General features: G+C 42.7%; 1 protein-coding gene across 1 annotated transcript in view; it reads left to right on the top strand.

Annotated features, from left to right (window-relative positions):
- GALNT13 (polypeptide N-acetylgalactosaminyltransferase 13) overlaps positions 1–23,102 on the top strand; it is a 144,036-nt gene extending 120,934 nt beyond the window's left edge. Inside the window, exons 12-13 of the mRNA XM_065671206.1 lie at positions 9,976–10,110; positions 21,901–23,102. Coding sequence (XP_065527278.1) covers positions 9,976–10,110; positions 21,901–22,041 — 276 coding nt within the window. The 3' untranslated portion in view covers positions 22,042–23,102. The remainder of the gene's footprint in view (positions 1–9,975; positions 10,111–21,900) is intronic.
- Positions 23,103–24,808: the final 1,706 nt, after the last annotated feature.

The following is a 24,808-nucleotide window of genomic DNA, read 5'->3' as shown; positions in this document are numbered from 1 at the left end:
TGGCCTCCCCTCCTCCCTGGCAGAGCATGAGGCTCACAAAGTCCTTAGCCAGAATAAACATTACTTAGCAAAAATTAAAACCAGTCGGTGTTATCAGCTCTCTGCCCAGGCTGGAAATCAAAACACAGCGCTGCACCAGCTACTAAGAAGGAGAAAAACTGCTACTGCTGAACCCAGGACAGGTTAGGACTATAAAGATAGATGGATTGTGAGTGTGTATATGGGCTCTTTATCCTATAGAAACCTAATTACTGACAAATATAAACATTCTTTCTGAGCTTTCTAAAGCCAGTATATTTCATATCTAAAGAAATTTTGGCTCCAGTCTGCTTTATGCATCTCGCATCAGCCAGAAACCACAGATGAATCTGTGGTGTGCACTTGCAGGGTGAAGAGGCTCTTCTTCTCTGTATTTGCATGAGCAAAGAGCAGTATCTGTCATCTGGTGGAGATCTTGCCAGGAAAACCTGACCAACATACAGAACATTATTCATCCTTTAGTGCTCATGCACAACTCCCATTAAAAGTTATCTTTATTAAATTCTCTTCTAATGAGAAATTAGAACTGAGCTAAGGAATGTAAATGCTGGGGGCGGGGAAATGGGGGGGCTGTGTGGTTACAGAAATAGCTGAAGAACAAAACTACTGTGGAATGAAAATGAAGCAAGAATAATACCTTGCTCATTAGAGTCAAGTACGATGCATGGGAGCGATCTGCCTTGAGGCAGGGGTAAATATCTCACAGCTAACAAAGTGTTTTAAAGACCTAAGGATTGTTGTAAAGGACTTAAGGATAATGAGACTGTAAAAATACGAATTTCTTTTAAGAATTAAGAAAAATGAAATATGTTAACAGATTCCCTTCATGTGAAAATTGTTTTCAGAGTATAAAACTGTGGAGGTTTTGCTGCTGTGTTGGTATGGGCATTTCAGATTATCCTTACTTGGTTATTAATGATGTTTGAAATAAAAAGCAATCGTAGAACTGTTTTCTTCGCTTTATATGGAGGGGAAAAATGCAAAGCCTGTCCTTGGAAAAGGTACAGTGTGGATATGGCTCTAAGGGCTAAAATACCATGTCTGTGCATCTCCTGAGGTGTGGGCAGCATGTGAACTTGCTTCAAGAGTGATGTTTTTCAGGAGGAAGTTACCTGATTAAAGAAAGCAGTGACTACACCCAGATCATGGGAAAACAGCTACTATTCAGCCTCAGACAGAGGGCACTGACCCATCAATCTTATGCCTTTTTTCCCCACAGCTGACTCAAGGTTTTGTAGTATTTTAAAGGAAATCTGTTCCTTTTGATGGCCTGGTAGAGGGTGACACAGTCGTCTGGTTTCCCTGCCTACAGTCAGACTGAGGGGTATACCTCAGGGGCTTTCATCACGTTACCATAGGAATGTCATCTGTTACTGTGGTTATTGGGAGTGTCTTCACAGCAGTAATCAAATTGTGTGATCCCACACAGGCAAGAGAGGGATATTATTAAAAAGAAGTGCTAGAGAATTGTACAGGTTCACAATTGCACCGCAGGTCAGCAGCTGCTCTCCTCCTGGCTGCCCACACAAACAGGTTCTGTTTAGCACCTTGTGCCTGTTCTCCTCTTAGGAGCTTCAGTTGTCCTAGAGATGAACCTGCTTTTTTGTCAGAAAACATATTGCCAGTAAAGTGACGAGGACCCTTTCTTGTGCTGTGCAAAGCCCTGAAAAGGGTCCTGCGGTGCTCCCTGCTCAGGTAATGTGTCCTGCAGTCCCAGTGTCTGTGCTATCACGTGCTGCCACCTGCTTCTCCATTTGGTTGCATTATGCCTGAGGGAGCAGCCATGAAAAGTCTGGAGGGGTAAAGCATTTTTTTATCAGTATGTGAGTCAGCTCCATTGTCAGAGTGTGTGTCCTGTGTGTCCTCAGGAAAGCTAACTGCAAGCCTTAGAGTAACAAAATCAAGAGCTGAAAAGGGCTGCCTTAATTTCTGAGATGCTTCACAGAATCACAGAATGTCTGGTTTGGAAAGGTCCTTAAAGCTTATCCAGTTCCAGCCCCCCCTACCACAGGCAGGGACACCTTCCACTAGACCAGGTTGCTCCAAGCCCCATCCAACCTGGCCTTGAACACTGCCTGCCATGGGGCAGCCACAGCCTCTCTGGGCAGCCTGTGCCAGGGCCTCACCACCCTCACAGAACTTTTTCCTGATACCTAAATCTAAATGCTCCCTTTGTCAATTTAAATCCATTCCCTCTTGTCCTATCCCTACCTGTTCTTGTAAAAAGTCCCTCTTCAGCTCTCTTGTTGGCCCCTTTAAGCACTGGAAGCTGCTGTAGGTCTCCGCAGAGCTGCCGCCTTCTCCAAGCTGAACAAGCCCAGCTCTCTCAGCCTGTCTTAGAGGTGCTCCAGCCCTTGGGGCATCTTTGTGGCCCTCCTCCGGACTTGTGCCAACAGCCCCATTTCCTTAATTTGGGGGCCCCAGAATGGGATGCTCTGTGGGATGCTCTGGATTTATCCTCTGGATAAATATTGTGGTGTTTTTTCCATACTGAGAAGAATAGTGAGGTATAAGCAGTAGTGTGGCTGTGACCATGTGACGATTTCTCAGCATCCTGCATGACAACAGCAGCTCTGCACCTCCTGCTCAGTGTCCCAGGGGGCACTTGGAGTTCCAAGCAAAGGTGCTAGTCTGGGGGATTTTCATAGTTTTACAGCCTATATTGGTTTGCCGAGCATAGAGGGCTGAGCTGGCAAGTGCAATAAACATGCTTTGTGTAAAACCTTCCCCCAGGTGGCATGGGGCTCTGGTCCTCGATTACTGGTTGCCTAGGCTGTTGGCATCTTGTGCGCATGGCAGCTCTGCATGGGAGGATTTTTCGGAAGGAACATTGTTTTTCCCACAGGATGAGGAGCTTTTTGTCAAGATTCGTTTTAAATGAATGTGCAATTGCATCAGCTGGGATTTTGCTGGGTATGAACTTAGCTGGGGCAGGGGCAGATCGGAACGAACGTGTTGTTCTATATGTTTAAGTAAATGTGCAAGGGGAACATGACTTCCTTCTGGCAACGTTTTATACAGGAGGTTCACTCAGTACTCACTGGCAGCTCAAAAAGCCAGCACACACAATAAGGCTTGTTAGAGGGGTTTTTCTTCCCCAGTTAGCTCCAAATAATGGGTCTTTCAGAAACCGTTCTATTTCATAGTTTCAATTTTTTCCTATTCACAGTAAATGCATATGTCTTCAAATGCCTTTTTGAATAGGAGCACTCTCTGTGTAGCAGTATATAGAAAATAATTTATAAACTCTCAGTCTGCAAGAATTTATTGGTATGCTGTGATAATTTGCTTACTGCTGGGAATGGATGGGAATATGGGGTGTCTGACTCAAGAGACGTTTCTGTAATGGAAGGCCGCCACTAAGTCATCTAAAAGCATTTTATGTACAAAATTGAATAGAACAAAGCTTTTAGTTTAGTGATAATTAGACATTTATCTATGCAAATGATGCAAGTTCCACACAGAAAGAGGAGTTGCACAGTACTTGTGCAGTTGATCCCAACCCAATAATCAGCTTGAAGAGCTCACTGGGTGAGGAAACACAGCACCCATTACAGACTGTATGAGTTTAGTGCTGTGATTTTATTAATTCTAGTACCTTAGGTAAATACTAGGTTTTTTAAGGGGTTATCCAAAACTTAGCCCTTCTTTGCTCTTTCTGCCTGTTTCACCTTTACAATCTCCTATTTTCCCTGACTTGGCTTTCTCTGCAGCTTTTCATCTCCTAAACAGACCCATTATGAATGAAACTAATTATTGCTCATATTTTCTTAGTCCACTTTGCTGCTATATGATTCCCATTGTAGGCTTTACATCATTATTATGGACTCAGGTGATAAACCTTTGGGGTGGGAACTGTCTTAATATTCTGGATTTGCTCAGGAGGTAGTACAATGGAGCCCTCAGTGATCTTTAGCACTGTTATGATAACTTGATTAATGGGGAACAAAGGAGCCATGCCTGCATGTTAAATAGCAGTATCTTTCATTTAGCAGAGGTAGAAGTAGAATAACGTCTTCTTTTTAGAGACCATAGAAAAATGGAATTGCTGCTTCTTTACACTGTCAGAAATAGTCACCAGGGAATGCAGGAAGACAAGCACTGGATGTGTAACATTCACAGTAAGGAGGTCTGGGTGGATAAAATGCAGAATCTGAGTGTTTGTGTGGTACCTGCTGACAAGTGTGAATTTGGCACAGCATTGTGAGATCCTGGAAGCAACAACAGCTTTGTGCTGCAGATGTGTAAATAACCATCATTTATGAAGTGACAGCTATCTGAAAAAATTATTAATCCTTCCCCAAACTAACACAGACACCCCCACCCCCCAAAAAACCACCAGCCCAAACCAAAACACGCACACAAAACCCTCCACAATCCCTACCTGTGGAGCAAAAAAAACAGGTTTTTTTCATTTCAAAATGCTGAACGCACCTGAAAGCCTTATAGAATAACACTGGTTTTGAGAAGGACAAAGGATTCTGTTGGTGGAGCACAAAGGTTTGAGTAGTGAGAAGGTGTGCTTGCTGTCAGCAAAAGGGGTGATGCCAGCATATTTCCCAGTGTTGTTTTCTGAACATGATAAAACCAAGTTCCAAGTTCCTTGGAAACCTTGCTAAACACCAGTGTTTCCTGCAGATCCCCACAGTCGGTACTGTACATCTTCCCAGTAGATGCTGCCAACCAGGTTTCTTTTTTAATTTTTTTGTTACTTTAATTTTTAGTTTTTCCTCTTCCTCTCTCCCTTCTTTTCTCTCTCTTCTCTTTTCTCTTCTTCTTTTGTTTTCACTGAAGTCCCATTTCTGCCCTTTCTTCCCTTTCCCTTCCATTTTCTTTTCTTATATTTCATTTTTATTATGTTTACCATTTAGTATAGTTCCGATTACTGACTTCAATCTGTGATAGCTGGTGGTAATAACAGTGTTCTCCTGGATTATGGTGAAGCACTCTAAATTACAATGTTTTTCTCCTTGGGGCTGAGCACCAGGATAAGGGAATTCTGGCAGTGGTGGTTAGAGGTTGAGGCAATGGCAGAACAAGTTTCATATGAACTTCCCAAAATGTGAAAGTCAGCTCTGGCTTGGCAGCACCTGTGCTGTTCAGTGATGACTGTGGGATGGGGTGAGTTGTGTTCATGGCATTAATGATTTTGGCATAACCTCTTTCTTAAAAATAAATCTGATCCCTGCTTCCAGAATGGCTGCAGGGAAACCCCTGAGCTCTTCAGGGGCTTGGAACTGGACATGTCTTACAGGTTATCCAGTAAACTGAAGGTTAACCCTTGACTGGAGTTAATATCCTTCTGATGGGTTTGTTTGGTTTTAGTTTAAAAATCTTCCTTCAGGGCAAAAAGAAGCTGTTAGAGTAGTGAAAATTAAACCCTGTTCTATAAATTATCTGAAATTAAAGCAGGGCCAGATACATCCAACCCCAAAGGCTCTGGATGAAGGACTGCATCTCTGAAGGACTCTTACACAGATATTGCTGATGTCTACCCGTTCCTGTCAATGGCTGGAGGCTGCAGGAGCTTTGGCAGAAGTGAGGAAAGTGTATGTGCATTTCTTTCTTTTCATATGATTAGATTGCATACTGCACAAATAGGAATGAAAATCAGATCGGTTTTTTTTTAATTCTACTCCTAAAGAGCTTTTCTTTGTATAGTGGTGTATTGGAACTGGGTGTTTTTTCCTGCAGAGTTAGTGTGGTGATTCTCTGATACGGGATAGACTTGCCTGTCAAACATCAGTCTTCCAAAAAGTCCTCTTTGATGGAGACACAGAAACTGCCTGCTGGAGCTGTGGTGTGCCTTTCCTGCATGGCTGTTCTGCATTTGTTCTGGGGCCAAAACACTGAAGGTATAGTTATTAGCTAATCAATTTACTGGAAGAAGTTTTTCACTGCAAGGCTGGTGAGGCCCTGGCACAGGTTGCCCAGAGAAGCTGTGGCTGCCCCATCCCTGGCAGTGTTCAAGGCCAGGTTGAATGGGGCTTTGAGCAACCTGGTCTAGTGGAAGGTGTCCTTGCCTGTGGCAGTGGAGTGGAACTAGGTGAGCTTTAAGGTCCCTTCCAGCTCAAATCATTCTATGATTTTATGATTCTGTGATTCATAAAATAAGTTACAGTCCAGGAAAAGATAAATTGGTGGATCTGTAATCCATAGAGAATACCTTGTGTCTGTGAATGTGCTGCTGTTCCCCTGAAGCTTCTCACTTCGTGCTAGTCTTCAGGCTTTGTCACCAGCCAGGCGGTTAAATTACTGTGTTGCCCAGGCCATGGGGGGCAAGGCTGTGCTCCCCACTGCTGCTTACTGGGGAGGTCCATGAACCAGCCCAAAATGTGGTTGCTTATGGCATCAGAAGACTGGACTCCTGCTCAGAAAGTCCTTTCCTGTCTTGTATGGAATGTGCGGTGTGAAATATACTATTTAATTAGCTATAAAATGCAATGTGTTTCTCGCCCTCTATTTTTAAATGACATCAATATAATTATATCTATAATTAATGTGGATGGTAGCAAAATGCTAGCCTGATAATTTTGCATCATCTTAATTAGCATTAATTTTTCTTTCTTAAGATGGTGTGTTTTTCAAATGCTTCTTCTGTAATTGTCAATTCAAATATCACTTTTTCAAAAGATATAATGGAACAGGGTATTGCAATTATCGACCATGAGAGGAAAAAGAAATATGCAAATGGAAATACATTTCAAAATACAAGTATTTGCTTTTTATAAAGCACAGAAGAAAACATCTCTCTGAGGCTGAAAACATGTCTCTGAGGGTAGAAGAAAATGGCTGATGCAAATGTTTAGTGTCAAAAAACACAAATAAGCTGAAAATTTAAGTTAGAAGTTGCTTCAAATAAATGGTAATAGATAAATCTCCTAATAATGAGCACAGAAAAAGTTTAAATAGTTGTACAATATCTTCATTGAATGTTTTTTTTTTAAGCCAAACTGGTACTTTGAGTGAGACATACTTTGTGCTACACATTATACCAGTGATTTTCAGATTATTAGGTTATTTGGCCATGTTTCTTGTTCCAGATATATCATGAACAGTTGAATAATTTGTTTGTAAAACCCTCAGATTTCAGTTTAGTCCAGAACGTAGACTGCTCTTGTAGCTCTCTTGAAGAAACTTCACAACTGATCCTGAATTTTTTCTTTTTTTTTTTGACCTTATTTATTTTGACCAGATTCTATGAACTTGACCTGATGTGCTAATAACAGCTCATCTGATGATGGATGTGGTTTTGAGCAACCTGATCTAGTTGGAGATGTCTCTGCTCATTGCAGGGGGGTTGGACTGGATGATCTTTGAAGGTTCATTCCAACCCAAACTCTTCCATGATTCTATGTTAATGTGTCAGACCTCTACAAACCAAACCAGTAATCAGCCTGCTAAGTGTAGACTTTTTTCATCGGTGTTTGGGTTTTACTTGCTAGGGACAAGATGTAGCATCTTACTGTAAAAAAATAAAAATAAATAAATGGTAAACCCCACAGATTCAGGGTACAAACTGGAACTTGGGAAGTGTTTGTGTGACAGCTTGTATGAATTGAAAGTTTGAAAAAACTACCTCTACTGCCATGGATTTAACCTACTCAAGTAGCTGTGAATGCTGTAGTTCTTGCTGAGATTTGCCAGAGATGGGCACAGTTAAAGCTGCTTTTCAAAATCACCCCCGTATCTGTTCCTTGGTCAGCCCTCAGTGTACATTCCCTTCTCTAAATACTTCCAGAATGTAACTGGGTGAGCTAGTGCATATGCAGAGTTTCCAGCACCTTGTCTGAGGTTATATGGGTTTTTAAAGGCTCTGGGACTTGCTTTTGCACACAGAAAAGTGGGGAAGGGAAGCAGAAAATGTCCATGTGAAGAAAAGGTAGCATTTTTTTGAGGTGGTATGGTCTCATTTCACTCCCTTCCAAAAGGCTGGTGTGCTTTGGAGTGTGACGGCTGCAGAATGGTATTGGTATTTCAAAGTCTTTCTTTCCACTGGAGAAAAGTCCAAGTACTGGCCATTGGCCAAGGGGTTTTTAAGGCAAAGCAATACTCTGATACCCTGAGATTTGATCTCAGTGTTTTAACACTGGATGAATAAATGCAAAAAGCAGTTGGTGCTTTGCTGACATTTGGATCCCAGATTTTCACCCATGCAGGGGGCTGGTGAGTGTTTCATACGAAGTTTGGAAAATGGAAAGACGACTGATCTGGGAGCTCTTGCTCTCCCTCGTGGCTTTGATTTGCACCTACCTGCTCCACTGCCACCTTGGCATGCTACTTTGAAATTCCATAGAAGGTTTATCTGAACCTCCAACTTCCAAACCCTTGCCTTTATTCCCTTGACTGCTTTGCTCAGCATATAGGTTTAAGAGTAACATGGGGAGAATTTCCTTTAGTAGCACACCACTGCCAAGCATCGTGTTTCCAAGTGATAAGGTATCTCCCGCCCTCTGCTTAATTCACTGAAAAAGTTCCATTTGCTGCATGATTTGAGTCTTATTCCTTGAGTACAATTCAGTGTTTCACTGGAAGTCTTGATGGATAGACATCCCCTGCGGCACTGTGTTATTTGTGGTTCAGATCTTGGTTTTGGCTCTTTTAATTATACTGTAGTCCTTTTACAAGAGGAATAGGTTGTATAGGAACTCTGAAAGCACTAAGTACGGTATGTGTATGTTCACAAGCTGTAGTTGTCTGTGCTTTTATTATATGGCTCTGTTAATTTAAACATTGCCACCTAAGTGAGTATTTTGTATATTTTTGACAGCAAAAGACAATTTCTCCATTGCAGGTATATAGATACAGATTTTTTACCAATCAGAACCTGAATAGGACATAATAATTCTATCACTTGCCATGGTCTTGACATTATTTTATTAGCTACAGCCTTTCTCCTATGTCCCATTTCCACCCCAGTGGTACTTCAGCCCTGTGGCTCTAACAGCAGAGCAGATGCTCTTTGTAATTGAATGGTGGGTGCTGGTGGCTCTGCTCTCTGGTCTCTTCCTGCTGAGGAGAGAGGACCGGAAAAAGAAAATAATTCACTTTTTGCTAAGAAAAAGCACAAAATAATACAGACCAAAGGCCTGTTTCCTAAGGTCATTCAAGAGCTTTTGTGGTAGGGCCAGCAACACTATGAAGTTTGCAAACAGTGGTTTAGGAGCAAGGAGGTGATTCCTTTGTATAATTTTGTGTAAATACTTGCATTTCTCTACCAGCTTCCTTCATTTCCTCTCCCTTCCTCTGTGGTTTCTACATTTTCATCCCTCTCTAGGCAGCAGACTTTGCTCCTTGTGTTGTTCGTGAGGAGCATGCAGGAGAGCTGGCTGGAGACCCCACAGTGGATTAGACTTAGCATGGAAGTTCAGTCAATATTCTTTAGCACTCCTCCAGATGCCAAACCCACCCACAAAGTGTTGAGATCTGGTTGAGCATGCTTCCCCATCAGCCACATGGATCCCTGCTCCAGGGCCTCAGTGATGCTGCCCCAAGAGCTCAGCCGGAACGGCATCCGTATGGATCTTAAACGGTATTGATACACAAAGTTAAGGTTGATACTGGGAGAAGGACTTACTTTAGAAAGATTGGAATCTTCCAATGATGGGCTTGATTTATCCATCATTAAGATCTATGAAATTTCTCCTGAAGATACTGATCACAATTACATACTTCTGTAGTATTCCCAGGAGGTAAAATTGAGCGTATGCTGGGGTGATTCCTGGGTTTGGTCCCATAAAATTGTTTTTCCTCAACACAGTATTCCTTCTCTTACATACAGCAGACATTCACTAGTAGAGAAACTTGCATGAAACTCGTGAAATCCAAGACACCGCTTCAGTGTTTGGAGAAGAAAGTAGCTCTGCTCCACTGGAGTGATCAGCAGTTGTTAGGACTTTTGCTGACTCTGTCACTTCAATGGTTTTCTGTTTCTAGGTCTTTTCTTACACTGCTGACAAAGAGATCCGCACAGACGACTTGTGCCTGGATGTCTCGAGGCTGAATGGCCCTGTCATCATGCTGAAGTGCCACCACATGAGGGGGAACCAGCTCTGGGAGTACGATGCTGAGGTACCCATGGCTTAAGCTGTTGCACCCACACTCACCAGGGTAGAACTGGGAATTTATTCTTAGAAGAGCATGGCTGTATCCTGAGGAGCCTGGGAATGACATGGTGGACCGATGCAGTGGGGTCTCCTGCCATATCACAGGCTTGGGGTGCAAAGTCATTCAGCTGACCACTGGGTTTAAAATGGTGTTTCCTCAAAATGTCATTTTTTGAGGGGTGAAAAAGTCAATTATTGTTTATAAAAGCTTATTTCTAGTAGCTGGCATTGTCTTGCATTCTTGTAAACTTAAAGTATTTTGCATTTTTTATATAAGTGATGTAGAAAGCAAGATTTATTTCTTTTTTAGGTAAAGTTTTTCCGGTTTCTTTCTTCTGGCTTTTCAAGGTTATTTACTCTGCATTTAAATGGTGTTTAATAATTTTCTGTGCTTATTATCAGTCACTTCTTTAGGTTGTCACTACCATGGGATGGGAGGTGATTTCTTCTGGGTTTTGAGAGGGAGTGCAGTTTCAAGAAATTCGGTGGCTTACGTGAGGTGGCTTGCAAAATGAATACAAAATATGTGTAAATATCTTAGTATTTTATGGCTGAATAATTATTCTTTTTAAATGGGATAGGAAAGAGCAGATGAAAGCTAAGACATTTAATATAAGCTTTTGCTTTTTGATATGAAGGTGCAGTTCTGCATGGTGGAATTCACACAAAGGTATTAGTGTTCTCTTCAAGGTAGCATCTTTCTAATATGGTAAGAAAAAAACATGCAAATATTGCATAATATTGAACTGCTGAGTAGAAAAACGGTACTTACCCTTGAGATGCAATTTATTTATTACCTTTTGTTACATTCTTGAGTTTAAACAAATTTTCCCTTTCATAAGGAAGATTATTTTTCTTCTTGACAAAATGCTTGCATATTTTGATGATTTTTGGATGTTTTTGAAGATATTAATGACATAATCTACACCTGAGATTTAAGATTAGCAGCTGCCCCGTGGTCTGTGCTTATGTGGCTCTGCTACTCTCCGCTTAGAAATCCTAGATTAGCACTGGTGTATTTCCATGGCTGCAATGGGAGAAAAATACTGTAAAGCTGAAAAAATACCGGTGTACTAAAAGGCATGAAGTCTAAAAAGTATTTCCAGTGTGTTCCAGCTGGTTTCACCTTTCTGCATGGAAAGCTAAATTTCTTTCAACCATATATGTTCTTTGATTTTAGCGTTGGAAACATGCTGTTTTTTTCTCTCAAGTTTATCATAAGAGATCCACAATGGAAAATTTCTAATGAGTTGTGTAAAACCAGAATCAACCGTTAGATGGAGCTCATAAAAAAGAAATACACCATTTTTTTTATATAAGGGACCTCCAAGACAATGGCTTTGCTGTTTGTTCCACGAACATTTCTGTTTAGTGACAGGAATATTTTTTGTTACCAGTTTTAGTCTGTGAACATTCAGACTTCAGCTTGCAAACTTCGCTTTGATGACAGTATTGGTATTTATGATCTGGGACCCCCAAAACAAGGAGGACATGGACCTGTTGGATAAAGTCCAGAGAAAGGCCATGAAGATGCTCCAAAGGCTGGGGCATCTCTCCTATGGAGACAGGCTGATAAATTACATCTCACAGAAGGGAATGTTACAGTTCCCAAATGGTTGCTCTCACCTTGAAGAAAGAAACATTTAAGTTGGTATTTGCAGGGATTAGTGTCATGTCAGGTAACTAGATGAACAGTCAGAGCACTAAATTATTCTTGCATCTTTCTCAAAAAAGCACCCCTTAAAAATCAGTTTTATGAACTTTCTGCTTAGTGGCATAGAACTCGGCAGTACCCAGCCTGAGTGATGGGTACACCTATAAAATCCTAATTTGCTGATTGAGAGGGTTAGTGTAAGAAGCAAAGCTGTTCAATGAACTTCTTGTGAATAACCTGTTGCGCACTTGCTTGTTTGTTTCATTTGCAATATGGAGAATATTTTACATGAAGCTTAAAAAGCAAGTCAAATTTTTTATTTTTATTTTTTTGCAAAGCCCTGAATTACGGATTCAAATAAAGCATTCCCTTTTAACATCTGCATAAAGTGGAACTCCATGCTGAAACGAAATCATTTGCCATCAGAAAGTGGGGTTTTTTGCTGTTCAAACAGATTTTTCCATAATTCTGTTTTTCAGTTTGACAGAAGCATAACACACATTGGTTGTGGCTCTGGGGCTGATAGGTCTGACCCATAGGTCGTACAGGGTTGCCTAAATTTTCTATTCCATTCATTTTTCCTGCAAGGCAATTTTCAGTGAGCAGCATCTTTTTCTTAACCCAATGGGATGAATTATTTTTGATACCTGGTCTAGTGGAAGGTTAGAACTAGGTGAGCTTTAACATCCCTTCCAACCCAAACCATTCCTTGACTTTATGATACTCATATCTATATAGCCTGAAAAGAAGCCTTTATATGCACAAAATATTAATAGTATAGTCTGGATTTAAGGAACACTAAATAAAGAAACCTGCTGTCACCAGGAGAAACAACAGCACTGAATTTCAGCCTGCATATCCCTCCAGCAAGCTGTTGCCAGGAAGGGTAGCCAAGTCTGTGCAGCAGTCTCCATTTCTAATGCAAAATGGCTTTTAACACTTGAGGTAGAAGTAGTTTACAGCATTTTTAAACATCTCTTTTACTGAATGCTTCAGCATCTTGGCAGGATTTTTTTTTTCTTCTCCTTTTTTTTATTTTTTTTTTTTTTTTAATTCGTTTGCCTTCCGTTACTGAATTTTGATGCTTTCCTTTCCTACTTCTTGAAAAACACAGTAAGATTCCTGGCCCTTTCTCAAGCTGCCCCTTACCTTGCAAGGGCAGCTCTATAAATCAGCTGTGTCAAGGGGATGTGCCAAGTTAGGCGTTTCCCAGCTTTCAAAGGCTTCCTGTCAGTATGTGTTTTATAGCATATTTATAATGCATTAAAGCTGTTTGCTTTGGAATGGGGGTGGGAAACAAGGTGGCAGGTCAGCAGAAAAAGATCTGGGAGTGATGATGGGCTGGAGTCAGAGTTTCTCCCTCAGTGTCTGCTCTTGCTTGTCTAATGAAACATGTTTTACCAATTTTGCTATGTAGCTGTTTGCTTGGTTTGTCCCTATACTGGGGCACTGGTCTTGCTGGAGATACCTGTGCAGGAGTGACAGGGAGGTGCCAGATAGATCCATCAGGTCCAGGTTTGTGCTGATGTCCCTGGTGACTCCTCTTGTGTTTCCCTGTGGCATCCTGGCAAATTTAGTATGTGAAGTGTGCTGAAATCTTATGACATGTAACACGTGAATGAACTCGGTGGAAAAATAATGCTGTAAATATGTCACATCTGGTAGAAAATAGTTTCATTTCCTCATGCATGGATGATGATGTCAGGATTTGATCTTGTGCAATTACTGTTATTTGTCGCTCTACGCAGTATTTGTCCATGCAGAGACGTTGAATTGACATTCACAAAGATCTGAGGTCTTCGCAAAAAACAGTTTCTCGAGTCTCTGTTTGATTCCAATTTCCTTTATTCTTTTTTTTCCCCTTCCACCAGTATGTTGGTAAATGGGAATATAGCTTTGAGGTAAGTTTGGTAACAACTGCAACCCCTGCACCAAACCTTAGAATAGTGCATCTCTCGCTTGCTTCTCTAACAGTCTGTGTTAAAGTGATGTGTCCTAGTACCTTTATATAGATATTGCTGCTACATGCCAAATGTCATTTATTCAGGTAGTCGGTACACGATGTCAGGCTGACAATGTTTTCTATGGAATATATGTGTCAGAGTGATAACTCAGAGGTATCATGTTAGAAAAGTGATTTGATGAAAGGCAGGTGCTGATGTTGGCATGCACAAGAGGATGCTGGCATGTAGGGACAGGACAATAGGGAAGGGTTTTAAAATGAATGAATGTAGGTTTAGATTAGCTATTAGGAAGAAGTTCTTCCCTGTGAGGGTGCTGAGGCCCTGGCACAGGTTGCCCAAAGAAGCTGTGGCTGCCCCATCCTTGGAGTTAAGGTCAGGCTGGATGGGGCTTTGAGCAACCTGAACTAGTGGAACGTGTCCCTGCCCATGGCAGAGGGTTGGAACTGGATGAGCTTTAAGTCCCTTCCAACCCAAACCATGCACTGATTCTATGAGTAGAGAAAAGCAGGGAACATCAATTTATGGTGTAAAGATTGATGGCTGAGAAGCACATGAGCACATGGACACAATATCTGGGAACAGCTGGCTTGTTGTGCATTTTTTGTTCACAAATGATGTAACTACATGTTGCATTATCAATGTCACATCTGCTGGTCTGCATCCTTCAAACAGTTGCAGACTGTGGCTGTTTATCTTCTTAAAGTTATGGAAACAGCTGGAGTTGGTGTAGTCAAACTAACTTCTACCAGAAGAGATTATGGCTAATAGTTTGAATAGTCCTATAAATTGAAGTCTTATTACTAACTTCTGCCATGGGAGGTTATGATAATTCAGCTAGTCCCGTAAACAGCAGTCTTTTTACTATGTAATTGAAAGTCCTTAGTGCTTAAAAATCAGTAAGGAAAACATTGCAGGGATTTTTATTAGTTTTGTAAATTACGTTCTTAGAAAGTAGTGTTTAATAAAATGACTGGAGAGGAGAAATGATTTCATTCTTTCAATACTACAGATTTTCTCAAGTCAGTGCAGCCTTGCTGATGTACACAAGTTAAACTTGCTGTACCATGTACCAGAAAGAAGAGTCTGATCAGATTAGCAAAATGATGCTTATACTTTTTATGCCCATGTGAAAAATCTACTAAATTTAGGCATTTACTGTAATATAAATGTGCAATATAGAGAGATTGTGACATTTTGAAGTAATTTATTTATGTACCTCTGTATTCCCTTAAAAGATTAGTAGCCAGAAGTGAAAATGAAGCAATAATACACAATGAAACAAAACCAAGCACTGATGTTTGCACTGGTTACTCAAAGTGACATTATAAGGACATTCATTCTCGGTATTTTTAGTGGCTTCTTTATACATACGTTACTTTTTCCCTTAACAAGCCAAAATCACAGAGGAGGAGTGGGTGAGGGAGCAGCAGCTGAGGCCGGGATGCAGGAGGAGCATCCCCAGGCAGCACCAGCCCTGGGCACCTGCCATGATCTGGCTGTCGCAGCCTAAGGCAAGGTTTAGGAAAATAAAAGCTGCCCTCTATCTACCTGACTGGTAAAAGAAGAGCTCAAATTGTACTTGACAAAAGAAATTCTTATTACCCTTTATGTAAACATTTAATTAATTTTATTTTTAATTTAGTAATGCTTGAGTAGGCTCCAGGATGGTTAGTACAGGTTATTACTGCAGTAGAAACATCATCTCTGCCCAAATCTTGCTGTGCAATAGGAAATCATGATTGCAGCTAGGCAGCAAGTATGGGGAGGAGGGTTCAGAGGCATACTTGGTCTAAATTGCAAAATGTAAAGTGAACAGGTACTCAAGTGGACTGGTCCCTCAAAGCAAAGCAGTGAGAACGTTTTTTTGTGAAACTAAAACTTAGTTATTTTTATATATATATATATATATATATATATATATATATATAATACGAGCATTTATGTGTGTCTTATGGCTGTGTAAGCTAGCATGATTTCCTTATGATTTGGCGCTGGTGTGCTCACAGGTGCCCATTAGTAATTCCCATTGGAGTGCTCTTTGCTTTATCTGGTTCACCGCTGTTGATGTCTAATCAAACAGTCTGTTACTTTTTCCTTTGTTTGTCATTGTCTTTGCTGGTTTTGTTTACTTTTGCCATTTTTCTGTTATGCAGACCCATACATTTCTTCATATAATCACCCAGTCATGCCTAACAGTAAGCAGGATAGAGGATGGCACCCGTGGTCCCACAGTGGAGGCTTGCGATGGCAGCCCCTTACAAATGTGGATTCTAAGAAACTACACGAGGCTGGAAGTCTTTAGAAAAATATTTTACAGCCCCACTGACTATTTCCTTTAAGAAACGGTTGGAGGTTGGTATTAAAAAGCAAATATAGCATGTGATGCTTTAAGCTGTTCCCAGAAAATTGCTTCTCCGTTCTCTGCCTATTAAACTCGGCTGAATTTCTTTCTTGTTTTCGCAGATGCTTATATAGATATATAATAGTATGTATGGTTAATGTTAGTTATTAGTTAGTATTAATTTTAACTAATTTCAGATTAATTCAACTACCTTGATCTATTGATGTCAATGTGCTTGTTACTGTTGGCGACAGCTGAAGGTTTGGTTCCTATTCTAAGACATAGAAATTATGCTAATTGCATAATATTTTTCAGAAGTCTTCATCTTGAAAATTCCCAATTTTAAGTAATTCAGTCCTAGAGATATTAGTCACAGATAATTTTAAAAGATCAACAGATAATTTTAAAATATTAGTCACTGAAGGAATCAAAATATTGTGCCAACTACTGTTCTTTCCTAGACAGTTGTTAGTTGTCTAGTTCCTAGACAGCTGGGTAATACAGGGGATGGTGATGGGGCAGCACATGCGCAGGGGTACAGGCTGAGTTTCCTCTCATTTGTCATCTCCTCCCAAGTCAGATAATGGCCCGTTCCTGTCTGAGTTCATGCTGCTGAAATCAGGTGGAAGCCTCTCTTGTTAGTGGTAGACCCCTAACAACTGTAGCCGGCAGCAGCTCAGCAGGTGATGTGGAGTTTCAGCTTCATTGTTTGCCGTAATGTGTTCAGAGTCCTCACTCATCAGAGCTATTATTTGCATGCATTTGGTAAGCAGGAAACCACCGAGCATCTGCACAGCTGTACAGGCAGCTCTGTACCCATGCATGTGTTCTCACGTTTGTGTAAAATAAACATTTTAGGCTGGCTTGTATGAGTATCACATTGCCTAGTAATTAATTGTTTTCCAAGCAAATGAGACTTTTTTTGTAATAGCATAAATAATGATAGAACACAGACAGAAAAAATTTATGAGATGGGTTGAAAATCCCAATGATATGGTAATCTAGCATGAAATTATTCACTGAATAAAAGGGAACAGCTGATGGAGGCAACAGCAGCATTTTTAGACTTGTTTGCATTTCTGGTTATAGTAGAAAATGATAGCAGTTTAATTGCACTTAAAACAATATAAGTGAAGAATCAGTGATGCTTTGAGCAGTGCTATTTAGTAAACAAGCTACTTCTGTTAGCACTGCTAATTCTTTCCTCTTGTAATTAGAGGAAAAACTGCCTTATATTCATCACTGAATGCATATCAAATGGCCCCTCGGTGATTTGTTATAATATCTGCAGGCTTTCTTTGAGAATTGTGTAATAGTTTAAGTTGAGGCAAATCTCTAGGGGCAAGCTGTTAAAAGAGTATTTATAATACAAATTTGGAGTGTTAATATGTGACATGGAAATCCAGTATGAATTAAAATTATACAGTGCAATAGCACAGGTATGTGTTTGGATAATAAGACCACATCGGCACTGTTAGCATTTCCCAGCGGTTTAATTGAAGAAACAGACAGTAGTCTTTTTTTTCATGCAAAGATGCACAAATTAGTACTGTTTGATGCATCAGAGACACCAGTTGTTAAAATAACTTACTTCCATAACTTCAGTTACAGTAGCATTGTTTATATTATATATAAATAATATATAACACAGTGCTGCTGCAATATTGCTGCTGCTCCAAGACTTTGGGTCGGGCTCTGCTGTTTTGCGTTTGATTCACCCTTTCTACCTCCTCCAGGAGGCTGCAGGCTTTTACCCCCCACCCTTGTTCCCCTAGTTATTGCTTTACATGGTCTTTGACATAAAATTGGTTTCTGCTCCAGTGGAGGGTCTGCAAACACAATTTCAGTCATGAAATCACCAGTTCCCTTGATTGTTCTGGTTGTGGCAGGATTATAATCCCTGTGGAGCTGCTGTGCAACAGCTCAGATCTTGTTTGACCACTTTACCTGCAGCATTAAGCTACCTATGTTAGGTTGCTTGACTCAGGGGACCTGTTGGAGCGAGTCCATAGGAAGCTAAAATGATGCTCTGAGGGCTGGAGCACCTCTCCAATGCAGACAAGCTGAGAGAGCTGGGCTTGTTCAGCTTGGAGAAGGCAGCTCTGGGGAGACCTTAGAGCAGCTTTCCGATGCCTAAAGGGGCCAACAAGAAAGCTGGAGAGGGTCTTTTTAAAACGACCTGTATGAATGGGACAAGGGGAATGGCTTAAATCTGACAAAGGGAAGATTTAAATCAGATATTAGGAAGAAATATTTCCCTGTGAGGGTCGTGAGGCCCTGGCACAGGTTGCCCAGAGAAGCTGTGGCTGCCCCATCTCTGACAGTGTTTAAGGCCAGGATGGATCCCAACTAGAAGGAAGTGTGGCAGAAGGGCCAGGAGACCTCCTTGGATGGATAAGGAGCTGCTGAGGAAAATTCAAAGGAAAAAAGAGGCTTATAAAAAATGGAAGCAAGGACAGGCAGCCTGGGAAGAGTACAGGGATGTTGTCCAGGAAGCTAGGGACCAGGTTAGGAAGGCTAAGGCCCAGTTAGAATTAAACCTAGCCAGGGATGTTAAGGATAACAGGAAGGGATTCTACAGGTACGTAGCAAACAAAAAACAGACTAGGGACAAAACAGGCCCCCTGAGGAAGCTTTCAGGAGAACTGGCTATGCAGGATTTGGAGAAGGCTGAGGTTCTGAATGACTTCTTCGCCTCTGTCTTCACTGGCAAAGGCTCTGACTGCACCACCCAGTTCTTAGAAGGTAGACACAGGGACTGTGAGAATGAAGACCTTGGGCCCACTGTAGGAGAGGATCTGGTTCGAGACCATCTTAAAAATCTGAACGCGCACAAGTCCGTGGGACCTGATGGAATCCATCCGCGGGTCCTGAAGGAGCTGGCGAATGAAGTTGCTAAGCCACTGGCCATCATATTTGAAAAATCATGGCAGTCAGGTGAAGTTCCCGATGACTGGAAAAAGGGAAATATAACCCCCATTTTCAAGAAGGGGAAAATGGAAGACCCAGGGAATTACAGACCAGTCAGTCTCACCTCTGTGCCTGGCAAAATCTTGGAGCACATTCTCCTGGAAGGCATGCTAAGGCACATGAAAAACAACAAGGTGCTTGGTGACAGCCAGCATGGCTTCACTAAGGGGAAATCCTGCCTGACCAATTTGGTGGCCTTCTATGATGGGGCTACAGAATTGATGGATAAGGGTAAAGCAGTTGATGTCATCTACCTGGAATTGTGCAAAGCGTTTGACACTGTCCCACACGACATCCTTCTCTCTAAATTGGAGAGATATCAATTTGATGGATGGACCGCTCGGTGGATTAAAAACTGGTTGGACGGCCGCACACAAAGAGTTGTGGTCAATGGCTCGATGTCCAGCTGGAGACCAGTAACGAGTGGTGTCCCTCAGGGATCGGTGTTGGGACCGGTCATGTTTAACATCTTCGTCGCTGACATGGACAGTGGGATTGAGTGCGCCCTCAGCAAGTTTGCCGATGACACCAAGCTGTGTGGTCCAGTTGATATGCTGGAGGGAAGGGATGCCATCCAGAGGGACCTTGACATGCTTGTAAGGTGGGCTGATGCCAACCTTATGAAGTTCAACCATGCCAAGTGCAAGGTCCTGCACCTGGGTCGGAGCAATCCCAGGCACAGCTACAGACTGGGCAAAGAAGAGATTCAGAGCGGCCCTGCAGAGAAGGACTTGGGGGTGCTGGTTGATGAGAAAATGAACATGAGCCAGCAGTGTGCGCTTGCAGCCCAGAAAGCCAACCGTATCCTGGGCTGCATCAAAAGGAGCATGACCAGCAGGTCGAAGGAGGTGATCCTGCCCCTCTACTCTGCTCTTGTGAGACCTCACCTGCAGTATTGTGTGCAGTTCTGGTGTCCTCAACATAAAAAGGACATGGAACTGCTGGAATAAGTCCAGAGGAGGGCCACGAGGATGATCAGGGGACTGGAGCACCTCCTGCATGAAGACAGGCTGAGAAAGTTGGGGCTGTTCAGCCTGGAGAAGAGAAGGCTGCGTGGGGACCTCATAGCAGCCTTCCAGTACCTGAAGGGGGCCTGTAGGGATGCTGGGGAGGGACTCTTCGTCAGGGACTGTAGTGACAGGACAAGGGGTAACGGGTTAAAACTTCAACAGGGGAAGTTTAGATTGGATATAAGGGGGAAATTCTTTCCTGTTAGGGTGGTGAGACACTGGAATGGGTTGCCCAGGGAGGTTGTGAGTGCTCCATCCCTGGCGGTGTTCAAGGCCAGGTTGGATGAAGCCTTGTGTGGGATGGTTTAGTGTGAGGTGTCCCTGCCCATGGCAGGGGGGTTGGAACTAGATGATCTTGAGGTCCTTTCCAAGCCTAACTATTCTATGATTCTATGATTCTTTGGATGGGGCTTTGAGCAACCTGGTCTAGTGGAAGGTGTCCCTGGTCTTTAAGGTCCTTCCAACCCAAACCAGTCTGTTATTCTGTGAACAGAGTCCATATAATCCCATGGGGTAGTGGAGCTGGTGCAGGACTTGTCCTGCCCTGAAACTAAACAAAGGCCAAAATAATGATGTTTTGAGTCAGGTACAGCAGCAAACACAGATGTTTACTGCCAAAATATTAAGTTGATATTGAGCTTGCAAGGCTATGGATGACTGCAGTTGCAGTGCCTGGCTATTGCATTGTGGAGGGCTTGGCTATAGCAAACGTATCTAAGAGCCAGGCTCTGCACTCTGGCTGTGGAGGGCAGAACACTGGGCTGGCACGTGGGGATATGGCGAGGTGGTCCCCAGCCCTGAGGCATTGGTTCAGCTCCATCCTGAGCTGGCCGGAGACCACAACTGCCCTGCACCATTGTGCTGCCCTGGCTCCTGTGTGTGTCACCATACGGGCTACACAGCTCTGTCACAGATATGCCACTGTGGATTTCAAGTGTATCCAGGTGCATGAGCAGGTTTGTATATTACGCAAATTTTAATTGAGGTGGGTTTTTTTTTCAGGAACTGGAAGACCTTTTAGGTAACAGTAAATTGGTAAATGCAACACTTCTTAGTGAAGGCACTTAAGGTGTGTGCTTCATTGCTGTGATTTTGTTTGTAAAACCCCCAGGTCACCCCCAGAGGAGTGACACAACTCCTGCTGCTCAGCTGCACATGTTACCTGTCTTGTTTTGTCTGAGTACACAATTTCATGTTTAACTGCCCTGGATGTCTTCATGGACATGTTCTCCCAATGCTTTTGAATGGAAGATGATTTATTTCTTCAAAATAAGTTCTATTTTCTATCATCCCCTTTTGACTCTCACATCCCTCAGAAATACAGTGTCATGTGGTAGGGTGTCACAAAGAAGAAAAAATATATTGGAAGCGGAAGAGGTTTTGCCTGCATGTTGCCATTGTTCACATGATACTTAGCAAATGTATTGCCATTAGCAGTTATTTCTGAACTGGTGCACTGGTCTGAAATGCACAGGTGTTCAGGTTGTTGGGAGGCTAAAATCCTTAATCCAGAATACTGTTGCTTTGAAATAATACTTTCTTGCACTTATTTTGTGCTTTTCTGTTGCATTTATTTGTTGCTGGGTTCAACAGACGTGCTCGCACTCCGGGCTGCCTGGCCATGCATGAGCAGGTGAGCTGGGCACCCCGTAGCGTGGTACGGGTTTTGTAGAGCCATACAGGTGATGGCCAGGGATGAGTACTGGTGTCGTGGCTTGTGTAGTGGCTAGAATAAGATTGAAATAGGACCAAAAATGCAATTACTGGTTTTCAGCAGTAATTATCTTGCTGCAGCTGTCACTCTTCTCTGTTGCAGAAGCTCACCCTGAAGCATGTCAACAGCAACCAGTGTCTGGATGAGCCGTCAGAGGAGGATAAGATGGTTCCCACCATGAGGGAGTGTGGTGACAGCCGTTCCCAGCAGTGGCTGCTGCGCAACATGACCTTGGGTGCATGAAGTCAGCGCAGACCAACTGCCTCGTCCGGGATCTCTTCTCATTCTCTTCCTCCTCCTTCTCCTCCTCCCATCCTCCTTGCTGAGGCCAGTGGTGCTGAAGCCCTCTCCAAATCCCAGCTGACAGAGCAAAGTCACGGGCAGTGTTCCTTGATGCAGCAGGCCTCCACATGCCCCTTCAAAACCTGTGACTGTTCAAAAGAAGCTCATCTGAGCCTATAAATGTTGAAATGTGTGCTGTTACCAACACAAATCTGCTCAAAAATTGTTCTAGAGAAACCTCTATGAACCCTATGTCAAAGAGGTTGGGATGGAGGGTATTTTCTGTGTGTCACACACCACTACAGAGAAGTGACCCAGTATAAAATGCCTTATAACACTAAACGGCATTGGGAACCATCCTGACAGGCATCTCCCAGGCTGGATGTATTGATTCTGGTCTTTCTTGACAACACATGGCAGGCATTTGCTGTTCTCTCGTGTTGAAAGGGACTTGGTGAAGAACCACGCTGAGCGGCAAAGTTGCCAGGCTCTCAGCCTTCTGGTTTGTTCAGGGAAAAAAATGGGATCTGGTGTTTGGAAAAGCAACAAAACTCAGAATGACTGCACTCAGAAATTGAAATTAAATCAGATGAGGCAGCAACAAAAGACACAAACAATGTTAAGAAGGACTGATGCATGTGGGTAACTCAGACGAGCACAGGTGGAACTGTCCTGCAGTGGGAAGAGAAGTGGCTGGGGCTGACACTTGGGAGCTGCAAGGGGGTTGCAGATGGAGGTTCCAAAACCTGGCCCTCTGAGACTGCTGGAGACTGAGAGTTGGTCTGAACTTGGTCCCTAGCTGCTACCCTTGAGCATTAGTATATACCCACATCCTGTCTAAGGCACAGACAAGAGCCTCATCCGTGCATCCCCTACGCACAGAAGATAAAACTGGATTGATTCCTAGTTCTGGCTCCAGATGTTCTTGCTTTGACAGCAATGACAGATGCTTATTTATATTTTTAATAATTTTGTGGCTTAATAATTTCATTACTGTGGTTATTAAAAATGTGCTGATGGCACACAGTTATGTCGGAAGCATCGCAGGACCTGGTGCTGTGCCAGGCCATGTGGGTGTAGGGAAGGGGCCCATATGTCCGGGTGACATTTCCTATATATACTGTTGATGTTTCCTTTGCTGCCCCCAGCAGAACGCACTCCCCAAAATGCATCTGCTGTGTGATGGGCTGGGCTGGGTTTTTGGCAATACTCTGTAATTTCTTATTGTCTAGAGGGTTCAAGAGACCTAAATCACAGGGAAGCAGCAGCAGCTGTGAGGTGGCTTCAGCACAGGTAAGTGGTGAAATGGCGTCCCATTATTTCACTCAGAACTCCTCAAAAGTTCTGTTTATGCACTAGGTCATTCAAAATTACAGTATTTTCTGTATAATGCTCTGGTTGCTATGGATTAATAGTGTCATATATGTACCTACTATAAATTTATAGATCATCCATATTTTCTCAATACACTTTGTTAAATTGAAAAAGTGATTGTTGTGCATGCGTGGGAGCTGGGGTGTCATGGGTTAACTCAGACTGGAAGCTCATCTAGTCCAGCATTCCTGCTTGAAGTAGGGTCAAATAGTTCCAGTTCTCATCTTCAGGTCACTAGAGAGGTCACTATGTCTCCTTCATAGAAAGAGCATGAGAACATCACAAATTCAACCCCCAGTCTCCATGCAGACAAAAATAAGTTGTATCCTTATCTCCTTTCCAAGGGCTTTGCCATGTGCACAGCCACTTGTGCTGGTAGGTCATGTATCTGGGCTCTTGGCTTCTGCATGCTTTAGCAGAAGGAAGCACTGTGGAAGGTCCTGTAGCATCCAGGAGCACTGAGAGAGGGCAGCAAGCTCTGGTGGTAATTTGGAGATTCCCCCAGTTTTGGGGGGCGAAGGCTGACAAGTCATAGAATCACAGAATGATAGAATGATTTGGGTTGGACAGGACCTTACAGCTCATACAGTTCCAACATTCTGCCAAGGGAAGCAACACCTTTCACTAGACTGGGTTGCTCAAAGCCCCATCCCACCTGGCCTTGAACACTTAAAGGGATGGGGCAGCCACAGCTTCTCTGGGCAACCTGTGCCAGGGCCTCAGCACCCTCATGGGGAAGAACTTCTTCACCATATCTAATCTGAATCTCCCCTCTGTCAGTTTAAAGCCATTCCCCCTTGTCCTATCCCTACAAGGCCATGTCAAAAGTCCCTCTCCAGCTTTCTTGTCAGCCCCTTTAGGTACTGGCAGCTGCTCTAAGGTCTTCTGGAGTCTTCTCCAGGCTAAACAAGCCTAACTCTCCTACTCTCCAAATATCCTTCACTGCCTGTTCAGATCCCAGGGTTTTCTTGGCATCGTAGCTAGAGGGTGATGACAAAGGGCAATCAGTGTGCAAGTGTGTAGCCTTTAGGCACAGTCTCAAAAATGGATAAAGAAAATAATATTTTTCTCCTTAGAATTATTATAAAGGTTATTATTCTTCTAAAGTTTATAATCCCTTGACCAAGATAGCAAGCTTGCAGTGTTTGGGATGGTTGGTGCCTGCACTGCTGTGTCCCTGCTTGGGGAAGAAGGGAGATGCCTTTGTGTTGGATTATACTTATTTAGGAGCAAGTGCACGCATCCCTTGTGACCAGAGCAGGACTATTGCTGTAGGTCCTCGGCACACTAGCAGGAGGCCTGCTGCCTAGAAACTGTGCTCAGACCTAGAGGAAAGCGCTGAAATAGCTGTTCA

Source organism: Lathamus discolor, chromosome 3 (assembly GCF_037157495.1).
Source record: "Lathamus discolor isolate bLatDis1 chromosome 3, bLatDis1.hap1, whole genome shotgun sequence".
NCBI classification, from domain to species: domain Eukaryota; kingdom Metazoa; phylum Chordata; class Aves; order Psittaciformes; family Psittacidae; genus Lathamus; species Lathamus discolor.
The sequence above is the reverse complement of the archived record's forward strand: the minus strand, read 5'-3'. Positions and strand labels throughout refer to the sequence as shown.